General features: G+C 38.3%; 1 protein-coding gene across 1 annotated transcript in view; it reads right to left on the reverse strand.

Moving 5' to 3' along the window:
• Positions 1-4,983: 4,983 nt before the first annotated feature.
• Positions 4,984-21,119, reverse strand: part of LOC127662004 (E3 ubiquitin-protein ligase TRIP12-like) — a 75,263-nt gene continuing 59,127 nt past the window's right edge. Inside the window, 13 exon segments of the mRNA XM_052153014.1 lie at positions 4,984-6,622; positions 11,135-11,238; positions 12,550-12,644; positions 12,884-12,997; positions 13,894-14,058; positions 14,619-14,783; positions 14,917-15,071; positions 15,194-15,308; positions 18,289-18,387; positions 18,579-18,735; positions 18,868-19,010; positions 19,290-19,441; positions 19,544-19,671. Of these exon segments, the coding sequence (XP_052008974.1) occupies positions 6,426-6,622; positions 11,135-11,238; positions 12,550-12,644; positions 12,884-12,997; positions 13,894-14,058; positions 14,619-14,783; positions 14,917-15,071; positions 15,194-15,308; positions 18,289-18,387; positions 18,579-18,735; positions 18,868-19,010; positions 19,290-19,441; positions 19,544-19,671 (1,789 nt within the window). The 3' untranslated portion in view covers positions 4,984-6,425.

A 21,119-nucleotide genomic window follows, 5' to 3' on the forward strand; every position in this document is an offset into this window, starting at 1 on the left:
TTATGCGCCATACTTCCCTCCACCACACCTGGAAAATCCTCCTCCTTTCTTATCATGGCTGCTAATGGTTCCAGGGTAAGACAGAACAATAATGGGGAAAGAGGGCAACCCTGCTGGATGCCCCTATCCAGAGTAAACTAATCTGAAATTAATCCATTTGTTTGTACCGCCGCTACCGGGTGTCAATAAAGTAATAAAAGTATCCAATAACAGTATTCCCAAACCCGTATAAGATTATTCCATTCTACCATAACAAACGCCTTTTCGTTGTCAAGTGAGTTGGCAGTCTGGTCATTTGCCACTGAGCACATGATATTGATGAAACGCCTAATGTTTTAAGAAGAGCTCCAGCCCTGAATAAACCTCACCTGATTTATATGTATAAGAGATGTCATAACTTTACTTTATCGGTTAGGCAAAATTTTGACAAACTTTTAACATCTAGCTGGATCAGGGAAATTGGATGGTAACTCCTACAATCCCATGGATCTTTGTACTTTTTAAGAATCAGACTGATCTAGACTTGTGTCATGATTGGCAGAAGCTTTGCATTCTTTAATGATTCCGTATACACTTTTATTAAAAGTGGAGCTAGTTATTTAGTGTAAGATGGCAAAGCCATCTGGCCCCAGAGCCTTGCCTGTAGGCAAGGCCTTATTTACCTCCTCAAGCTCCTCCAATGTTATATCAGAATCAAGATAATATATTTTGCTCCATCGTCAGTTTAGGGAGTTCTAATGGTTCCACAAAATTTCTAATATCTTCATCAGGTGACGAAGATGAAGAACTATAAAGATCATGATATAATTCCTTAAAAGCATTATTAATATCAATGGTTGAGGTAAATATTTCACCACTAGCTAATTTCATTGAAGGAATGGTAGAAAAGGACTCTCTCTGCTTTATATATCTAGCCAGAAGCTTCCCTGCTTTGCCCCTGACTATCTTGCCCTGAATATCCAAAACTTCACCTTCTGCGACAAAATAGTATTATATCTGTATTTCAATCAGGTCAATTTTCTGAGGCCATCAGATGACATTCGGCACTTCAGCTCTGCCTCTGCACTTTTAATATTCCCTTCCAACTCCACAAGTTCTTGTGCTTTGGATTTCTTGATGACTGAGGCACACTGTATGAACTGACCCCTAAAAACCGCTTTAAGTGCCACCCAAGCCATCCCAGATGATACTGAGGACCAGTTAGTATCCATATAGACATTGATTTCGGCCTTTAACATTTGTTGAAATTCAAGATTTTGCAAAAGTGATACATTAAAGTGCCGACTATATGATTTATTTTCATATAAATCATATGACTCCCCAGAGCGTGATCTGAGAATAAGATATTTCCAATAGAGCAATCAAAAACAGATGACTTAGAATAAATCTTATTGACTGATGAAAAAACATTTGTAGTCCCTACCAGATGGTTTAAAAAGTTTCAAAAGTCTCAAAATGATCAAGGACTGAGTCCATCAAAAGATTAAAGTCTCCTATCAATATTATATTATGAAGGGTGCAGTGGCTTGCAACCTTCCCTGAGTATCTATAAAAAACCCTGATCATCAGCGTTAGGTGTGTAAATATTAGCCAAAATCAACATTTGCCCCTGAATGTCTGCTAAACCAGTAATGACTCTTCCTAATTTATCTTTAATCTGTTTGAGACATTTGAATTGTAGATGCTTACTTATCAATGTAATGACTCCCCTGCTCTTACTTGAGCCAGCACTAAAGAAAACATGTCCACCCCATATCTTCCCAAATTTTTCAGCTTCCTGCAGGTAAAGATGTGTTTATTGTAGAAACACTATATCATATTTCTGAAAGAAATAACCTTCCTTCTTTTTATGGGGTGCCCCAAACCCATTCACATTCCATGTGGAGAGAGACAATCCACTCATATTAACAATTGACATCCATCCTTTTAAACTCAAATAGTCCATGTACACCTACGAGAGTCCCCATGACAACTTTTCCGTCGAATTGCTCAAGTCCAGTTCTTCTATATAAATTTTGCGAGACAGATTTACACAACAGAAAATAATCTATAAAACTAAATCCAGCCAATAGGTCAGAATGAGCACAAAGAACGTGTAGATTCATCCACATAACTGTCCCGAAATTGTGTTCCTCCAAAGAACTAGCTCCAGCCACTAGCAGAACCAGCACAAAAAAACAAAACAAAACAAAACAAAAAAAAACTTTCAGTTTCCTCGGGCAGTCAAACAAATGTTCCGTAAGCCAGCCCATTCAGCTGTTACATGAGTGTATCAAATGACCTATTCACTTTAATGATTTTCAAGAAATATTCCACAAAACAAACTCCATCCAATAGGAGGCATAAGCACAAAGAACATGCAGATTCATCCACAAACTGTCCCGAAGGAGTTTTTTTCCACAAAACAAACTCCAGCCACTAGGCGGAACCAGAACAAAAAGAAACAAATAGGTGCCCAGTTTCCTCTACAGTCAAGTGAATGTTCAGTGAGTCAGGCCCACTCAGCTGCATCGAGAGCATCACACACTGACTTACACATTCCATTGATTTTATGAAGGTCTTTATGTAAATATTTTGCGGCCATCCTTAGTATCTATTCTCAATTTGGCCAGGGAACATCAGTGCAAAAGCGTCCTTCCGTTGATGTAAGAGTTTCTTGCTTTCCTCGAGTTTCTCTCTTGTCAAATTTGCAAAGTCTTGGAAAAAGAAAATGCTGTAGTCCTTCCAAGAAAGCCTTCCTTTACACCTCACCTTGCGTAACACGAGATCTTTATCGGATGATCTCAAACATTTGGCCAGAATTGATCTGGGCCTGTCTTCCTCCGCAGATCTCTGAGCCAGACCTCTGTGAGCTCACTTGATTTCCAGCTTATGGCCTGTTATGTCGAGCAGACTCAGGAAGAGCTCATCTAGGAATTTCACCATATCTCGGCCATCTTCATCCTCAGGAATTTACATTTACATTTATGCATTTGGCAGATGCTCTTATACAAAGCTACTTACAGTGGACTTATAACAGGGACAATCCCCCCAGAGCAACCTGGAGTTAAGTGTGTTGCTCAAGGACACAATGGTGGTGGCCGTGGGGATCGAATCGGGATGGGCAACCTTCTGATTAAAGGTTTAGTGCTTTAGCCCACTACACCACCAACATTTCAGATGTGCGACCAAGGCACTCCAAGTCTGCCTTGGTTGCTAGCGGGTTAGCAGCTAATTCCCTCTCCGATGACTCAAGATAATCGGTCCGTTTCTCGACATCCGTCACTCTTGTAACCAACTCAGTTAATTTAGTCTCCATGGCAGTGATCGATCAACGAATTACAGCAAGATCCTCCATGTCTGCATTGACCTTTGTCAGCATTGCCGACTTGTTCAACAGTTGACATTGAATCTCTTTCACCTCACTGGCCAAATTGAGTCCCTGGCTTGCGGCCTGCTGGGGGGCTTCAGCTTGAGCATGTAAGTGACATTTAATGTCTCCAGAGCCTGAGGAATTTGAATTCTTTGACATATTGTCTTCAGAGTTCAACAGTTATTGAACAGGGTGTATCAAATCTCACCGGTTTATGGCACAAAAAGCATTAAAACGAGCAAAGTGCGCAGAGCTCGCCATTCATGCATCCGTACCTCGCATGGTGTCACATGACTCCCCTATGAAAATGTATCTTAATTTACAGTGGACACACGAGAAACATTTAAGGAATTGCCAACATTAGAAACCTAGAAACATAAAGTTCAGTATGGTTTTATGGACATCAGGTTTTATTATTTGATATATGCAGTGAATAAGCATGAAGGCCTAAAAAGTGTTTTTGCAGAGGACTTGGGACAGCACTCAGAGTAACACCTTTAATTTGAAACCAATGTGACAAGTGACAACACAAGTGAGTCAAGACATTACAGTAATGAATATAAACACAGCAGACTGTAGCAAAATGGCATTATGCATCCTTTTAAAGTCACTATAATAGTCTATTTTGCTGCATTGTTTCATAAATCATGAAATAGGGCATTTTGATTTATATATGAATAAGTAGTTACTAAGCATTTGTAACATGTTCGTTAAAATGCTAACTATTTGGCAAACACTGCATAAGTCACCCTTTTTAATGTTTTTTACAATTGAATATCAATATCTAGAATTCATTTGTAAATTACTTATTAGTCATTTACAAAAGGGAATATTAATATTAAGTGGTACAGATTTCTGTTCAGATTGTAATGAACCTCAGAGATTAAAGCAAACGCTGCTGCATCATATACAGTACATACTATCCAAGGGGTCATGGTTCAGATGGTGATTAGTCTGGGAAAATAACATTCTTTGCAAGCAACATTTAAATGACAATAGTTAACCCCCGTTTGGAGTAGCCCCGCCCTCTTTTAATGATCTCAGGCCTGCAGCTACACCTACTTATATCTATGGGGCAATGGCGCTGGATTTACTTTTCAGCCACTAGAGGGCGCTGTTTTGGGTATCAACAACATAAAAAGCATTAGCTGACACGGTGTACTTCAATAAACTGCAATTATAAAGTATAAAAATATTCAAAGTAAATGTATAATGTTCTGAAATGGTTCCTGAAAACGACTAATTCGACAGGGTTTATAATTTATAGGCCTGTCCTCTGCATGTTTCAGTTGCTGTAATAAAAGTTGTTCTAAATTATTATAATCTTTTAACCCTCTTTCTGAAACTTCATGTCATAGGATTAGACCCGTGCATTTGATTTTTAGTTGTTACTTTTGTGTCCTCCCATACTCACCCTCGTGTTGTTCCAAAACTGTAAGACATTCTTCAGTGGAACACAAAAGGAGAAATTCAGCAGAATGTTGGTAATTGAGACAAATCAGCAAAAGGTCAGACTATTATTCTTATATTACAATTTTAAGCATGCATTACGTAAAAGATCCCAAATACAAAACCTGATATGTATTCCATATAGGAAGTGTTAACTGCTACTGGGTAAGGAAGAGGACAGACTGAGTCAAACAATTACTTTATTTATGTTCAGGTAAAAACATGAACCTGATGCAGTAAATTATTGCAGATCTTAGAAACCAGCACATGAACAATAAGGACAGGAGAGCACACGGTGGCGCCTCCTCCTGGTCACAGACTGCAGTGCACACCACGGTTTGTTCCAAGCCAGCAGTGCAAAAATAAACTACAAGAGGAAAAACAGAAACAATAGAAAATAAAACAAAAAATAAGCAGACAATCCCACCTCAAACCGGGTGTGAAAACTGCATATAAACTTTATCTGATTTAAGGAACCATGTTTTTTCTTTCTTTTGAAATGCAATCTGGTCATGAAACCATAAAATAAGACCAGCAAATTCTTTTAAATGAATTCCTTGTGCTCAGCTACTTAATGGGATAAAAGCCCGACTTCACCAGCCAAACAGCTTCAGCAGGCTCGTCAATAAGACCTCAAGTCCCCAAGAGTCCAGCAGAGGCACACTACTATAACCATATAGGAGTCTTATTTTATCCAATGCAATGGATGCATCTTTTCAACACGGAGCAGACACTCGCAATGAAATGTCGGCCAGAAATTACACCATTTTAACTTGGGTTAAAAAAAAGAGAAAGAAAACAAAAACCCAATAATATTAATTATAATAATATTATAATAAAGATACTACAATTCCAACACTACCCGCATTCAACCAACTGGAACTCTCTTACATGTTCAAAAATTATATATAAAAAAAATATTGACACACGAGAGGAGAGAAAGAGAGAGAGTGAGAGAGATTAAATGACGTGGAACCAAAATGCAACAATACTAGAGGGGTAGAACACAGATCAAAGGGGAAACCAACCAGGAGAGCACACGGCTATTCTATCAAATGTGTCGATTAAGCAAAATCTGCAAATGTTTGTCTGTACAAATGATCTTTGGAGCTATAGGAACCCTTGCCTGCTTGACGGATGCCCTTTCCCCAACAGGAACACAGTGAAGATGTCATTCACCAGGAGAGAAAATAAACATCCTTTTTTTTCTTGATACATCAGACAGCAATGCACGTTTTAAAATGTCACCCAAGTTCCCACCCACCCCTTTTTTTCAACTTGAACATCTCTCAACTACTGATATATTTTTATAATCTGCTCTCAAGTGTTTTTATGTTTCTTAAAAAAAAAACAGGTTTTTTCTTTTTTAAATCTGATGAGTCTCATAACACCCTTTCAGTCAAAAGCAAGTCTCTTATGTTCTATGGTTTAGTTTCTGCAAGCTGCTTTTCTTTAAACAAGTAGGCTGTACATATTTCATCTCAATGTTGGTGTTTGAAAAAAAGAAAGAAAAAGGGGCAAAATGAAAGATGAAAAGAAACTCGAAAGGAAGAAGTCGGGATTCGTGTGGTTCTGTGGTGAGCTGATTGAAGGCCATTTGTTGAGTGAGAGAGTGCAGGTGAGATCAAGACAGATGGAAAGACTGCTGGCCCTCGCGCGCAGCAATCAACAGTTTCTCGCGCATGGTCTCAATGCTGGAGTAATCCGGCAGCTTCAGGTAATTCACACATGTCATCACCGATGGAAGGAAGTCGTCCGGGTTCTCCGTCGACTCGAATGTCTTCCGAACGATGGTGAGAGGAGGGTTTAAACTCCTGAATCCTGAAAGAGAAGATTTTGGCCATGTTAAAGAAAATCTCATAGAAACACATTACTGTATCTGCAGTTTTGCAAAATGATCTTTACATGGCTCGTTGTATGTATCATGACAGTTTCCAAGAGGCGCTATTATATCAATAACTTATTCACTTTTGCACAAATCAAACAAAAGCAGAATTAAAAGTAAAACAGCACATTACTAGTTCATAAACAATTCATTGTCACCCTGTTCCTCCCACAATGCTCTTATGTCATCTTGACACTTTTACTATAACACATGACTTGTAAGGTGATGCATTACATAATCGACTGCATTTACACACATGTTCGAGCATGATCAAGATGTAGAACAGGGATGGGCAACTGGCGGCCCGCCCTCCTCACTCAGTGCGGCCCGCGGGTCAATTTTCAAATACCATAGAAATGTTGGTTTCACGGGTTTTACCGCATCTGAACCAATTTCAAATGGTAATGATACAGTATACCGATAGAGGGCACCTCCTATGCAAAACGCGCTTAGTCGGATCTGCTTCATTACAGTCAACGATGTAGAGAGAGAACCATGAGCGGTAAAAAAAGAAAACTGAATCAAGAGAATCGTACTTTTCAGACGAGATGGGAAACAGATTATCTGTTTACAGAATTCAAAGGTAGACCTATGTGTTTAGTGTGTTTGGAAACAAGATCAGTATTTAAAGATTTCAACTTAAGTCGTTATTACAATACCACACACGGACAAATATGGAAAGTACACCGGAGCTGCTAGGGCCGCTGTTATAGCTGACCTGAAAAGAAAGCTCAATCAACAACAGAGTATTTTTACCAGAATTACATCCACACAGGAGTCTGCCCTCAAGGCGTCTTACTCTGTGGCACTGGAGCTTGCTAAAGCCAAGAAGGCATTGTCAGATGGTGAAATGGTGAAGAGGTGTGCAATGGAAATGGCCAAATCATTTGGAGACGAGGATATGGCTAAATACTTTGAAACTGTCTCCTTGTCCCGTCGCACAGTGACACGCAGAATTTTTGACATCCATAATCACGTCGATGGCAAATTGAAACAAGCCATGCACGACTGCAAATACTTCTAATTAGCGTTGGATGAGAGCACAGATGTGACGGATATTAGCCAGCTACTGATTTTCACTAGAACGATTGACAGTTCATTTGTTGTACACGAAGAACTTTTAAAATTGGTGTCGTTGCACAACACTACTAAAGGGACGGATATTTTCAACGCCGTTAACTGTTGTGAATGAGTATGGTGGCTTTGACAAGCTGTCAGCCGTCGTTACTGATGGCGCACCTGCGATGCAAGGAAAACACAATGGTTTCGCCGGGCTCCTCCAACAGAGCGGGGTGGACTGTCCTATACTGCACTGCATCATCCATCAGGTGAGTTGTTTTATCTTCAGCTCACTTTTTATGATTATGAATATGGGCGGCCTTATGAGATTAATATGACAGGATAGCGCAATCGATTTTAGCGCTGAACCTAATCTTTATTTTAATTCTACAGGAGGCTCTCTGTGCCAAGACACTTAACTTCAGTCACGTTATGGATCTGGTGACTAAAGTTACAAATCTCATACGAGGAGGGAATAGGTCTCTCAGTCACAGGAGGTTTGTAGCTTTTTTAGATGAAGTGAGCACGGCGTATGGGGATTTACAAATGCACACCGAGATTAGATGGATGAGCCGAGGAAAGTGTCTGGAGCGGTTTTTTGCGTTGCGCACCGAAATTCCTGTGTTTTTGGAGTACAGTGTTCGAGGCGATACAAGTGCCTACACCCGAAAACTCAGAGACACAGAGTTTCTTTGCGATATGGCCTTTCTTACGGACGTTACCTCACACCTCAATCACCTGAACACACAGTTACAGGGACGAGGCCAAACTGTATCCGACCTTTACGCACACATGAATGCATTTCGGAGTAAATTAGAGCTTTTCAAAGAAGGATTTTCATCCAATCGTCAAAATTTTGCACACTTTCCCGCTTGTGAAGAGATGCGGAGAGATATCCCTGAATGCGATAACATTTTTCACAAATACAGAGCTGACATCGAAACACTGCAGCAGCAGTTTAAGTGCCGCTTCCATGATTTCCACGCCATGCAGCCACGAATAGCGTTATTCACTGACCCCCTCTCTGCTACTGTCAGCGAGCAACCCTCCGAGTTGCAGCTTGAACTCTGCGAAATTCAGTCAGACCCGTTTTTTCAAGCAAAGCGCAGTGAGAGGGGAGTTTCATTTTGGAGGATACTACCAGAGTCCCGGTTTCCACTTCTCAGGGATTTTGCACTGTCAATGGCCAGCATGTTTGGGAGCACGTACATTTGCGAGAGCAGCTTCTCCACAATGAAACATATAAAGTCGAAAGAGAGAAACGGGATCAGCGATGACGTTCTGTTTCAGCTCATGAGGATTGGCTGCACTAACATTGACATCCAGTCTATTGTACGCCAGCAGGAGAAACCACAAGTATCTCATTAACTTTAAACGTTTCCCCCCTGTAGGTGAGATATAGCCTATGGTGGAGCCCACAATGTTTGCACTGGAATAATAATAAAAAATAGAAATAAATTTTTGCTACTCAGTAATGTGTTCTGTTTAAAAGTTCATTAATGAATAGAAGCAGGAAAAAATAATTGAGTATGGAAATGCAGGTTGGATCACTAAACATTACAGAGTAATACAGACATACATGTGTTTTGTTCTTCTAAAATGGTAGCTCTAATTTTCCAATATCCCATTAAGTATTTTCACTTAATAGGCTACTTTTCAGTTTTGTGTTGATGTAATGTGTTTTTGTAATGTGTTTTTGTTTGTTTATGTTAAAAGTTCACTCATGAAAAGAAGCAGAAAAAAATTATTGAATATGGACATGCAGGTTGATTCACTAAGCAGAGTCTGTAATACAGACATACATACGTATGTTTTCTTCTAAAATAGTACCTCTAATTTTCCAATATCCCATTGGTGGAAGTGCACGGTCACATTTGGCCCTCTGATAGTGACGATAAAATATTTGTGGCCCTCACTATCATCAAAGTTGCCCACCCTGATGTACAATGTCTCAACTTTAGATTTGGATCTAAACTTTTAGTTGCCAAGCATATTTGGAATTACACAAATTAAATGAAACACACTCCGCTCATTAGCCTCACGTGTGCTTTGATTATGTGTAAAGGCTCAGGTACACTTTGTTTTCCCGGGTCGTCTTGCACAAGCTCAGCCTTTCAAAATGCATTACAAAATCGAGAGTTCATGGCAAACTTGCTGCAAATTGTTGCCAAAGGTTTGCTGCAGGTTCACCACTACCGGTCAGTGATGGGCAGTAGCTTCGCTGCAAACAGCAAAGCTACTAGCTTAACTACATTTATGAGTAGCGAGGAGGTAGCTATGCTTTTTTTTTCAATCAATAGCTATATTTTGGATTAGGTAGTGCGTAGCTTTGACAAAAGCTACACCGTTACATCATATCGGTGTTTACTATCGCCAGTTTTGAATCAGAACATAAGATATCTGACTCACAAATGAATTGCTCATCCGAGTCGGTTCTTTACAATGCAGGGTTGGGAAGAAACAGAATACATGTAACTGGATTACATATTTAAAATACAAAATATTAGTAACTGTATTCCACTAGTTACATTCAAAAAGTATTTTGATTACTGTACAGATTACTTTAATTTTATTGTAATTTGTTTAATAAAATGCAGTTATTAGCCAGCTTTGTTTGAATACATCCATATAAATGATGCAATCCGATGAGTGTTTTAACAGACATTAAACACTTTTTATGAAACATTACTTACATTCATACGAGCAGAAAGAGGGCACTTTTAACTCTGTTATGAATGAAAAGGTGGATATGATGTCATACGATCAGTTGTTGTTGTTGTTGTTGTTGTTGTTGTGTACACTCTGTGGAGTTTGAAGCAGCAGTAATAGTTAACCTTATGTAATTTGACGTGTGAACATTTAGATTTATGCTAAGCTAAAGTGCTATTTCTAGCCCTTTTATATGCACCTATTATCAGGCACGATTATATACTTTGTACCAAGAAAATCCACATTAGATCATTTTTTTTCAAGATATTAAAATTAGGGAAAAGATGTACTGCAAAAACATTTGAGGTAATAATTTTTTTATTGATCTAAAAATCCTTAAAACAAGAAACATTTACAGTGTTTTATAAGCAACACTGAACATCATGTTTATTTATTTAGTTATTTTTATAAGATAAACCATTTTGTTTTCAGGTATAATTATAATAACTGTGCTGCTAACATATAGCAAGCGCTTGTGATGGGAAATGTATTGGACAAACATTTGTAAAATTATTGGTTTCACACATGGGTGATACTTCATACTTGACACAAGAGTTAAAAGGAGAACATTTCTGGTTTGGTGTTGATGAAGGTGTACTGCATCAGTGAGAAGTACTTATGGGTCTGGAGGTACACATGACAAAAAAAGATTGGAAAATGCTGCTTTATATGATTCTTACCTCCAACAGGAAGTCTGGGGCTTCCAGTGACAAACTGGAGGAAGAGTCTTTGCTGCTCCGCATCAAAACAGCTCAGCACCTCAAACAGGAACCGTACTGCACGACTACAAACACACACAGCAAAATCTCTGTCATTAATTCTGCCTGGAATATAACTGAAACGCCTGCTGTGTGATTAAACATCTGTTGTGAATAGGACAGTGGCAAGAAAAAGTATGTGAACCCCTTGGAATTAGCTGGTTTTCTGCATTAATTGGTCATAAAATGTGACATCACAAGTATAGACAAACACAATGTTCTTAAACTAACAACACACGAACACTTATAATCTTTCATTTCTTTACTGAACACATACCATTAAACATTCACAGTGCCACGGAACCTATAGATTTAATAACTGGTCGATCCTACTTTGGCAGCAATTACCTCGACCAAGCATTTCCAGTCGCTGTGGATTACACCTGCACAATGTTCAGAAGGAATTTGGAACCATTCTATCTTACAAAACTGCTTCAGCTCAGATGTATTCTAAGGATGTCTGGTGAAAACGTCTCTCTTGAGGTTATTTCACAGCATCTCTATTGGGTTAAGGTCTGGGCTCTGACTGGGCCACTCTAAAAGGTGGATTTTTTTTTTTTTTTTATGCCATTCTGTTGTTGATTTACTTCAGTTTAGAGTCATTGACCTGCTGCATCACCCAACATCTACTGAGCTTCAGCTGCCACTCAGCCACTCAGACATTATATTGTAGGATATCTTGATAAACTTGGGAATATGTATTGTATTATATGTAGTGCTGCATCTTCTTCCCAAACAATTCAACCTTAAGTTTCATCAGTCCACAAACAATTTTCACAGTAGCAATGTGGAGTGTCAAGGTGGCCTTTGGCAAACTTCAGCTGCACAACAGTGTTTTTGTTGTAAAGCAACTGCTTCCTACATGGTGTCCTGCCAAGAACACCATGCCTGTTTAATATTTTCCATATAGTAGACTCATGAACAGATGTTAACCAGTTCCAATAATTCCTTCAAGTCTTTAGCAGTCACTATAGGGTTCTTTGTACCTCATTGAGTATTATGCGGTGTGCTCTGATTAATCTTGGCACTGACGGCCACTTCTAGGGAGAGTAGCCACAGTTCTAAATCATCTCCATTTCAAGACAATTTGTCTTACTGTGGACAGATGAATATCTAAACTCTTCAAGATAACATTGTAACCCTTTCCAGCTTTATGCAAAGCAGCAATTCTTGATCGTAGGACTTCTGTGATCTTTTTTTTCTTCTTTTTACTAGGCATGGTTAGTACATACTTCTTAAGAAAAGGAAACTCAAAATGTTTGAGTGCTTTTTATTTTGGCAATACCAAAATGTTGACATACGTTTTCTTGTCACTGTATGTAGGCATGCATAAATACCTGTCATGTGTGTAGCCGTGATCAGGTCTGCAACACTCTATCAATGTCTTCACATCCCAGGACTCTGACTTACTGCCACATAACAACTGATCCAACTGTGAAGAGGAAGTGAAGCAAATACAAAAAATAAAACAAAAATACTAGATAGTGCTGCTTGCTTGTGCAAAATTCACTGCTACAATTTTAGAGTTGGCCTGACCACATTCCCAGTTCCTGCTAAGGTGTATGGAGTAGTTTCTAGGTAATTTCAAGTATCAGCAATAGTAATAGTGATGCTTGCTTGAGCAAATACCACCAATAAGACAGAGTGAATGTATGGAGTGGAAGCACTCACCTCTTCAGGATAGAAGTACTGCAGGTGATGCAGAGGGAAGACAGACTCAAATCCTTCCCTAAACGACTCAAACTGCCGGGACACCCCCTCATTGAGCGTCCAGTACACCACCAACTGCACAGACAGAGAGCAGAGTTAAAAAAGCTTTATTCAGAATATTGTTGTCTAAAAATATGTAGCGATAACAATGATTCTACAGTTCCGGTTGTACCGAGCACTGACTTAATTTGGTAGCCGCACACTGTCTTACTGACACACAACAGCGTTCAAATGTTCACACGCTTATTTGAGCATGTGTTGTTACTCCTTTTACACTGAAATGCACAACTAATCAAATTAAAATCATAATTTGTCGAAGTGTGCTTATTAAATGTTGAAATGCTGCAATCTTAGTCTGTATGAGCTGCATGAGCTTTAAATGAATGTGCAAAGCAGAACACTCATACACTGGAAACTCTACAGACTATGAGAACTTGCATTGAATGAGAGATTTAACGATCACACTGGTCCATGTAGCCAACTGTTTATCTGGAGAGATTAACCTTCCGTCAAAATACACATCAAAATTACAGCACAATTTTTTACTTGTTAAACGTTTAAGGAATTTCTTTGATCAGATTTTGATAATGAAATTAAATTAATATTTACAATGTGGATTTCTGGAAAAATAATAAAATAAAAAGGAAAAAAAGGATTTGGGGAAAAAAGAAAACAGATTTCAGTAGGAGACTGCTTAAAAAAAAAAACAAGTGTTAAAAATGCGAAGGAAACATGCGTATCTTTTAATTTATTATATACATTGAAATGTAACTTTAAATAGGCTAAACGGGTGTGTTTAATAACACATTATCATATTAGCTATTTGTTCTTGGGTATTCAAAATTGGTATCAAGAACCGTGAAATTTCAGTGATATCGGTACAGACTACCGAAATTTTGGTACTGTGACAACACTAAATCAGAATATAAAAAATAAACGTTATATAGAGCAAAATTATTAAGATGTCGTACTCTGAGGTAATCCTCCAGGTTGTGAATGGTGACCGGCACATCTTTACCACCTTTCTTCAACTCGATGTTGGGGAATCCAGGCAGAGTAAAGTCTAGCCCCAGATCTTCCACTGAGCAGCCGTTCATGTTGAGACTCTCCAAGGCCTGCTGCAGGGTCTCTCGCGTCTGACAAACACACTGAGATGTTTTAATAAAGGCAACAAAATAGAGCTAGAAACTGAAATGAAATCAAATTGGTTATCTTTCTCAACAAAGTATCAGTGAAAGGAGGTGCTTAACCTTCAGGAATTGTTGTTCGTCTTCCTCAGGAGGACAAACAAAATATTATAATTTTAAGCAATAAACATTACATCTACACAAAAATGAAATGGACATTTATGAAATTCTAGACTAAAGGTTCTAATATATAAGGATGGGGAACAGGGTTGCATGAAACCAGCTGCAGAATTTGCTTGGGCAAAAGTTCCCTTTAAAGAAATGTGCCAGCTTCAATATAAGTTCATTTGTGACAGTGTTGATTATCGCAAAAATAACGTATTGCTTGTTAATAATAAAAATAAATAAAATCGCAGTTATAGTAAGGCACTTAACAATGGAAGTGAATGGAGCCAGTCCATAAACATTCAAATACACCCTGTTTCAAAGTGTGAAAAAATCGATTTCCGTCACTCAGCATTGGTTAACGTTAAATGTCTCTGAATGGCTTAGGTGTAAGAAGTACTCACATGCGATCTGTCCTCCTCTATTCTCTTCTTCTGGCGGATGATGTCTTCAAGGTGCTGAATGGATTTGGCGACACCTGGATCAATGTTGACCAGGTCATGAGAGCTGATGGACGTCTCATGCCTCAGCATCCACTTATAGAAAGGTAAACCTAGAGGCAAGTCCAACTAGAGACAACAACATACTGCAGTGTTAACATAACTAGCAACAATGTGAAATAAGAGACATAGTGTCTATAGTGTTGGGAAAAGATTTGCATGAACAAATAACGCATTTATTCGTATAAATGAGCGTGCATACCAATCTGAAGTCCATGATTGCTTTAGCCATGAGCTTGCCAAGAAAACGGAACTTCATTTTGATCTTGGCAATGTGAGCTGGCTTGGTTGTGCGTCCAAAAGGTACTGCAAACAAACCCCTGGAACTGAACATATACTTGGTACCCTCCTGACTGCCTGCTCAGACACAGAAAGAGTGAGAGTTGACAGTAAGAGAGAGTCAACAATGGTAGAATACCAGTGGGTGGCACTTAGTGATTTAGACAAATGTTTCACAGCAGTGTCTTGGCCAGTTTTACCTTTAGGGTTGGACAGAGCAACTTCCTCTCCTCTCCAAAGACCCAAGTCAGCCCTCTGTAGCTCCTGAGAAACCAGAGCATAAAACTCTTGCGTAGGGCCGAGACCTGTTCCCACCTGAGACACAGAGAAGAAAATCATCAGAGATAAAAAAAAATTGGAGAAAAACATAAGGGTCAATAATGTTAATTTATGGTATATCATTGGTTGCCATTATAGTAATGAGCATAATATAATAATTACGTCTGTCAATTGCAAATTAATAACATTACATGCTGATTTATCTAATTAATCACAATTAATGGCATTGGCATTTTTGCTGAAAAAGGCCCTCAAGCAAAGGTGATTAAATAAAAAAAAATATATATAGGGCCTATAATAAATATAATGCAGATATTCCAATTGAAATATATAGCATTATTGTAGCAGACAAGCATTGATTAGATAACGCTAAAAGTGCCTTTAGAAGTCAATATATTGTTTGTTTAATTCCTTTTATCATTGAACAACTCTACATTAGACAGCAATCCATTTTGAAATTGGGTTTTTCATTCTCTGTTCTTGCGTTACGTCTATGTAATTCTTAATTTTCAGACTACGTATGACACATGTGCATGAGACGGACACTTTAATCTCACTACTTTTCAGTGTTCTAAAAAACATGTTTTTATGACGCTTTGTCAAGTTTAAAGTAGCTGAAACTTTAAAAATCATGTCTCGAGATCCCTGCATTCTGTTTTGGTTTGCCCAGATGTCAAGAACATGTTATTTGTGACCGGCTCTCATTATGTGGCTGTGTAGTGAGGTTTGTTTAGGCGATGACAGCGTTCTGCTGAAGGGCCTTGTAAAAAAAGTTACATGTACTTGGAGCTTGAAATGCTCCAATAATGGGCAAACAAATACCTTTATTTACAGAATTTACATGCGGGTGTGGAGGCATGATTAATTGCTTAATTTTTTTAATGGGTTAGTTTTAATATAATGAATTGCACTAAGTTAACGCATTAAATATACAGCCCTAATAATGATGTTTTCTGCATCTCTATCTTGACACTGCTGTGCACTTTCAATTATGTTGAACATAGGTTGCTTTTTTTTTTTTTAAATTACAAAACACACCTACTTGAATTCCCATCTGACAAATCAGTCTGAAACCAATCCAGTTTAAACAAATTGAAAACAACATTAGAGTGTGAATGGTTTGGAACGGTATTGTAATTCGGCTTCTGAGAGAGTCAATCCACACATCTATTCACGTGACTCGTTAGCTCATGCTACTCTCTGCGATCCACGCAACCCATTGAGTGCGAGAACTACTAATCAAGACCACAAGGAGGTTACCACATGTGAATCAGGCTAATTTTGTTGCTTAGGAGACCTGGCTGGTGTCACTCCGCACACCCTGGATTTCGAACTCCGCACACCCTGGATTTCGAACTCCGCACACCCTGGATTTCGAACTCCGCACACCCTGGATTTCGAACTCGCGACTCCAGGGTTGGTAGTCAGTGTTAATACTCTGGGTGAAGGTATGTTTATACTCTGTGATTAAATCACCAGGTCATCAGTTCACTCAATTTAAGTTGGATTTTAAAACGTCACGTAAACATTTTAGTCCGACTGAGATTGTACCAGTCCGATTTTTGCGACAGACCTAGATAATGCGATTGCAACTCCACTTCGTCCAGCATGTATACATGATAATCGGATCACAATTGGCCTTGGCATTGTGTGCACGCTCACATAACTTTGTTGCATTGCACACACCTGCAGTCACTCATGTCTCCTCAAAATGCCAAAACACAATAATGAATGGCTTTAAGTCGCTTAATTATCTGGAGAGATAATGTGTTATTGGATGGATGTTTAACCTCAAACTCAGAGTGGCCCGATACCAGGCCATCAAGGGGGTGCTGATCACAAAATAAAAATGGTAAACCTAACAACAAGTAGCTTGATATGCACAAAAAAATAGTGTCATTTTAAAGGTTAGACTCTAATCTTTCCAATATAGCTAATCTGACCAATTCTAAAATACTGCTTTTATATTTCCTAAGTAGAACGGTTTCATTTTCCTAATTTGCAATCACAACAATCATACTTAGAACCAGTAAAAAGAAGCCATGTATCATATATCTTCAGAAAGGTCTTGATTGTTAGAATATAACGAACATTTGTTTCACTCAGAGGCAAACCAACAGTGAGTATTAGATGTATGATAAACAGAGAAAACTGAATTATCACATTTTGGTTTAATATCTCAAAAAATAAACATTATGTAGATAATGGCGTATCACAACTTACAATAGACGATTGTGAATCAAATAAGCCCACATTCAATGCAATAAGATGTAAATCCTTGGCTACCGATAATGGCGTCACTATAAAGACAGTTTCTCTGGGATGGATTCACAGAAACATGATCCTTCGCATCATAGATGTGTTAGATTGTAGTTATTGGATGTCTAGAGTGTTAGACTCCATATTTGGAAACAGGCATGTGTCCCACATTGGTCAGCGGAACAAGAGTGCACATGCACAGACTGCGCACTAGTGGACCATTTTTGGAGTGATTGAAAAGGTGTTGAATCTGAAGTATTTTTATAGATTTTTTTTATTCATAGTTTTCAGTTATTATGTATTAATGTTCAATAAAACACCCGAATCATTGTTTGGAGAGATTTTTGGACACTTTTATAAATAAAAGCCCATCTTGGCCTCCATGGTTCCAAAATGCTATAACTTTGATTGCTTTGTCCAATCCAAAAAAAAAATTTCCTGGTATAATATGTTGGAGAACCGCACCAAAGTTAATCTGATGACCTTCCATCCTTACCATATAAAAGGTATAATGTCAGACAGGAATAATAACTGACAAGTGTATAAGTGCTTATGTTTTGTCAGCAGTGTTGTATTATGAGTCGTAATCAAAATATAATTTCTTCACATTTTGAAAGGTTTGCTATAAAATCAATTCGATGCTTGGTTGACCCTCTTTGCTACTTAGTTATTTATAAGAGTTGTGAGCTCTTACTTTTGTAATTCAAGCATGAAATCCTTAAAAATGCCTTCGGGGTTAAATGTTGATCATACATACCTCATTCTCATACTGTATCTCCAGCATGGCTCTGGAACTCCCCAGGTCCTGCATTACTGACTCCGCTTGCTTGAGGAGCTCATCGCGATTTATTGTTCTCTAAACTCACACAGGAGCAGAAGAGAAAAAGAAAAGTAGCAGCAAAGAGTTAGACACTCATTTTAGAAAACATTAACCATGTAAAATCTATACAACTGGCAGATTGAGTTGTCACGTTCTACCGAATATTTCCAATTTGCTGCCAAAACAATTACAGCATGCAAATGATCCAACAGGAATGGTGTGGCAACCTTTTTCCTGTCCAGGCGTGGTGCGACACGGCTGTCTTGTGAGTCAGACTGGTTAATTTCAGGGTTGGTGTCTAGCAGACGCTGCATGGCACGATCACGGTCAAAAGCAGTCACGTAGAAGAGCATCTGCCGTGTGTCAAACGGGAAGAAGAACGGACTAGAGAAGAGAAAAGATTAAGGAGAGAAAAAGAAGTGTAAAAGGTATGTAAAAGGAGACTATACAGTCCTGGGAAATAAAGTATCAAGGGTGTAAGACAGTCTGGGTGGAAACAGTAAGAGTTGATATTACCAGGTCTTGCTGAGTTCAGTCAGCCAGGTGGGGATGTTTCCAGTCATGATGACCAGCGGATCCTGCAACTGCCTGTTAGCCTTTGCTGTCAGCTTACTGTTAATAAACTCACTGTTGGGAATGATCTCCTTATATGCAGCATTCTGGGCAAGACAGATAAAAAAACATATAACTTTAAAAATCTGACTTATGCTTATGTGGTAATTTCTTTAGTTGGTGGACAAATCTCGTGAAAACATGTCCAGGTCAAATAAGCTTAATTTCCTTTAAACAAAAATTATTTCTCTCTCTCTCTCTTATTTTAGAGTGAATATGACCCAAGAATGATTTTGACAGGTTTGTGAGATGGTAGATTGTAGGTTGTGTAATATGAATGTGTGCTTCAGTATGTATGGAAGTGTATGCTAGTGTAAGATACTGACCTCGTACAGGTAGAACCAGTATCTACTGATGGCGTGCAGGACTCGCAGCAGCAGAATGACCTCTATAGAAGGATCATCAAAAGTGATGCCATCTGGAGGCTCACAGATGAGGTATGACTCTAATGGGTTTGTCACACAGGGACACACACCCTCTGCAAAGAGCAAACGCATACAAACATAAGACATGGTAATCTGAAAGAACACTGAAACTAGAGAATTTCTCAGAAAAATCTTCACAAGTGTTTTCTTAATACCATGCCAGAGTTCGTCCTGTTTCTTAGCATTTCGCGGGGAGGTTTTAGTGGGAGCAGTCTGTGCACGTCCTCTCTTCCCTCCCACAGTATCTTTACAGCCCTCTTCATCCTCTTTGACCGGCTTATACCTGTTATATTCACACAGATATTCAAAGACATTAAAACTACACCTACAATTTGAGTTACATGGTACTTTCCATGAACAGTGTACAAAATAAGGATAAAGTCCCATTTTGTTTTCTACAATGGGTCAAACCTTCAGAAAATATCAGTCAACCCCAAGAGGTCAGACAAAATACTGTAATTTTAGCAACATTATTACCAAAATTTGGAACATTTGTAAATACAGTTTAAAAACCTGATTGCACTTTGTTAGTGTTTTGAAAAAGTTCATAAAATAATTTAAATAGGAAAAAGCACCAGAAGACTGCAATGTTCTCAAATCTCATTTAGTTTCGCACATTCAAATTCGCTGCAGTGACAATACACAAAAGAACCAATGTGTACAATGTCATTTCCTCTGCCTTTTTCTCCTTATGTGGTGTCAATTGCATGTGTGCATACTTGCGTTCTAATGGGTGATGAGGAAGATTTCAGTATACTAACACTTACATTTCACTCTGCTCCTCAAAGCGATATTGTATGGCTTTAGTTGATTTAAATTGAGAGATTCTGGTACTCATGCTCTTAAAAATGCTCTGATACCATCTGATGTACCAATGTCAGTATGTAAACATTCAGGGCACAAATTAAAATCACGTAACTCTTGTATGATTATAAACAGCAAAGGCTGTGATTTAATGAGGTATATAAACTCTAGTTTGCATGTGCTGCATGCTTAAAACTGAATGTATACACTAGGGCTGCACGATTTGGAAAAAGTCATATTGCTATTATTTTGAAAAATATTGCGATTGCGATTTGAACTGCGATTATGATGGAAATGTTTTCCACATGTTCAAAAAAAGAAAAAGAACCAAACTGAGACCTTTTTTTCAGTTCAAACACAAACAAATAAATATATAAACAGTGAAACAAAGTCTTCTTCATGTTCAAATGTTACCATCCACCATGTACCTGTTTTGTCCATTTTGTGATAGGATCTCAGCCCACTAATCATCATCATTCATTTTTGAAACAGTCAACTTGAATATTAGGGATGTTCCAATCAGGAATTTAACATCCGATACTGATCACCGATATTCATCTCATCAATCGATGCTGATCATTTAACTTTTATCAGCAGCTGTCAAAACTGGTTATATGTAAGCTTTCTGCTCAGTGGCACTGTTAACTAAATTTCCCTGTTGGTAAAAACATAGTTGTTGCCTAGTTTTTGCTGTCAGAAATAATGTTGTTTGATTGAATAATGCATTAAACACAAAATATAATTTTTAAAATATAAAATGTAACTCTTTATTCTAGGCCTTAAAAACTAGTTGGCTTATACAAACTATTCTTTACTGTATATAAGATAGTCCTAAAGAATGAGGCTTAATGTCAAACTGAAGTTGAACTGATAACCCATTGGTGTAATTACATTTAAAGTGAACATATTTGTTAGTCACATTTAATT

The sequence above is a fragment of the Xyrauchen texanus genome, chromosome 21, assembly GCF_025860055.1.
Source record: "Xyrauchen texanus isolate HMW12.3.18 chromosome 21, RBS_HiC_50CHRs, whole genome shotgun sequence".
NCBI classification, from domain to species: Eukaryota; Metazoa; Chordata; class Actinopteri; order Cypriniformes; family Catostomidae; genus Xyrauchen; species Xyrauchen texanus.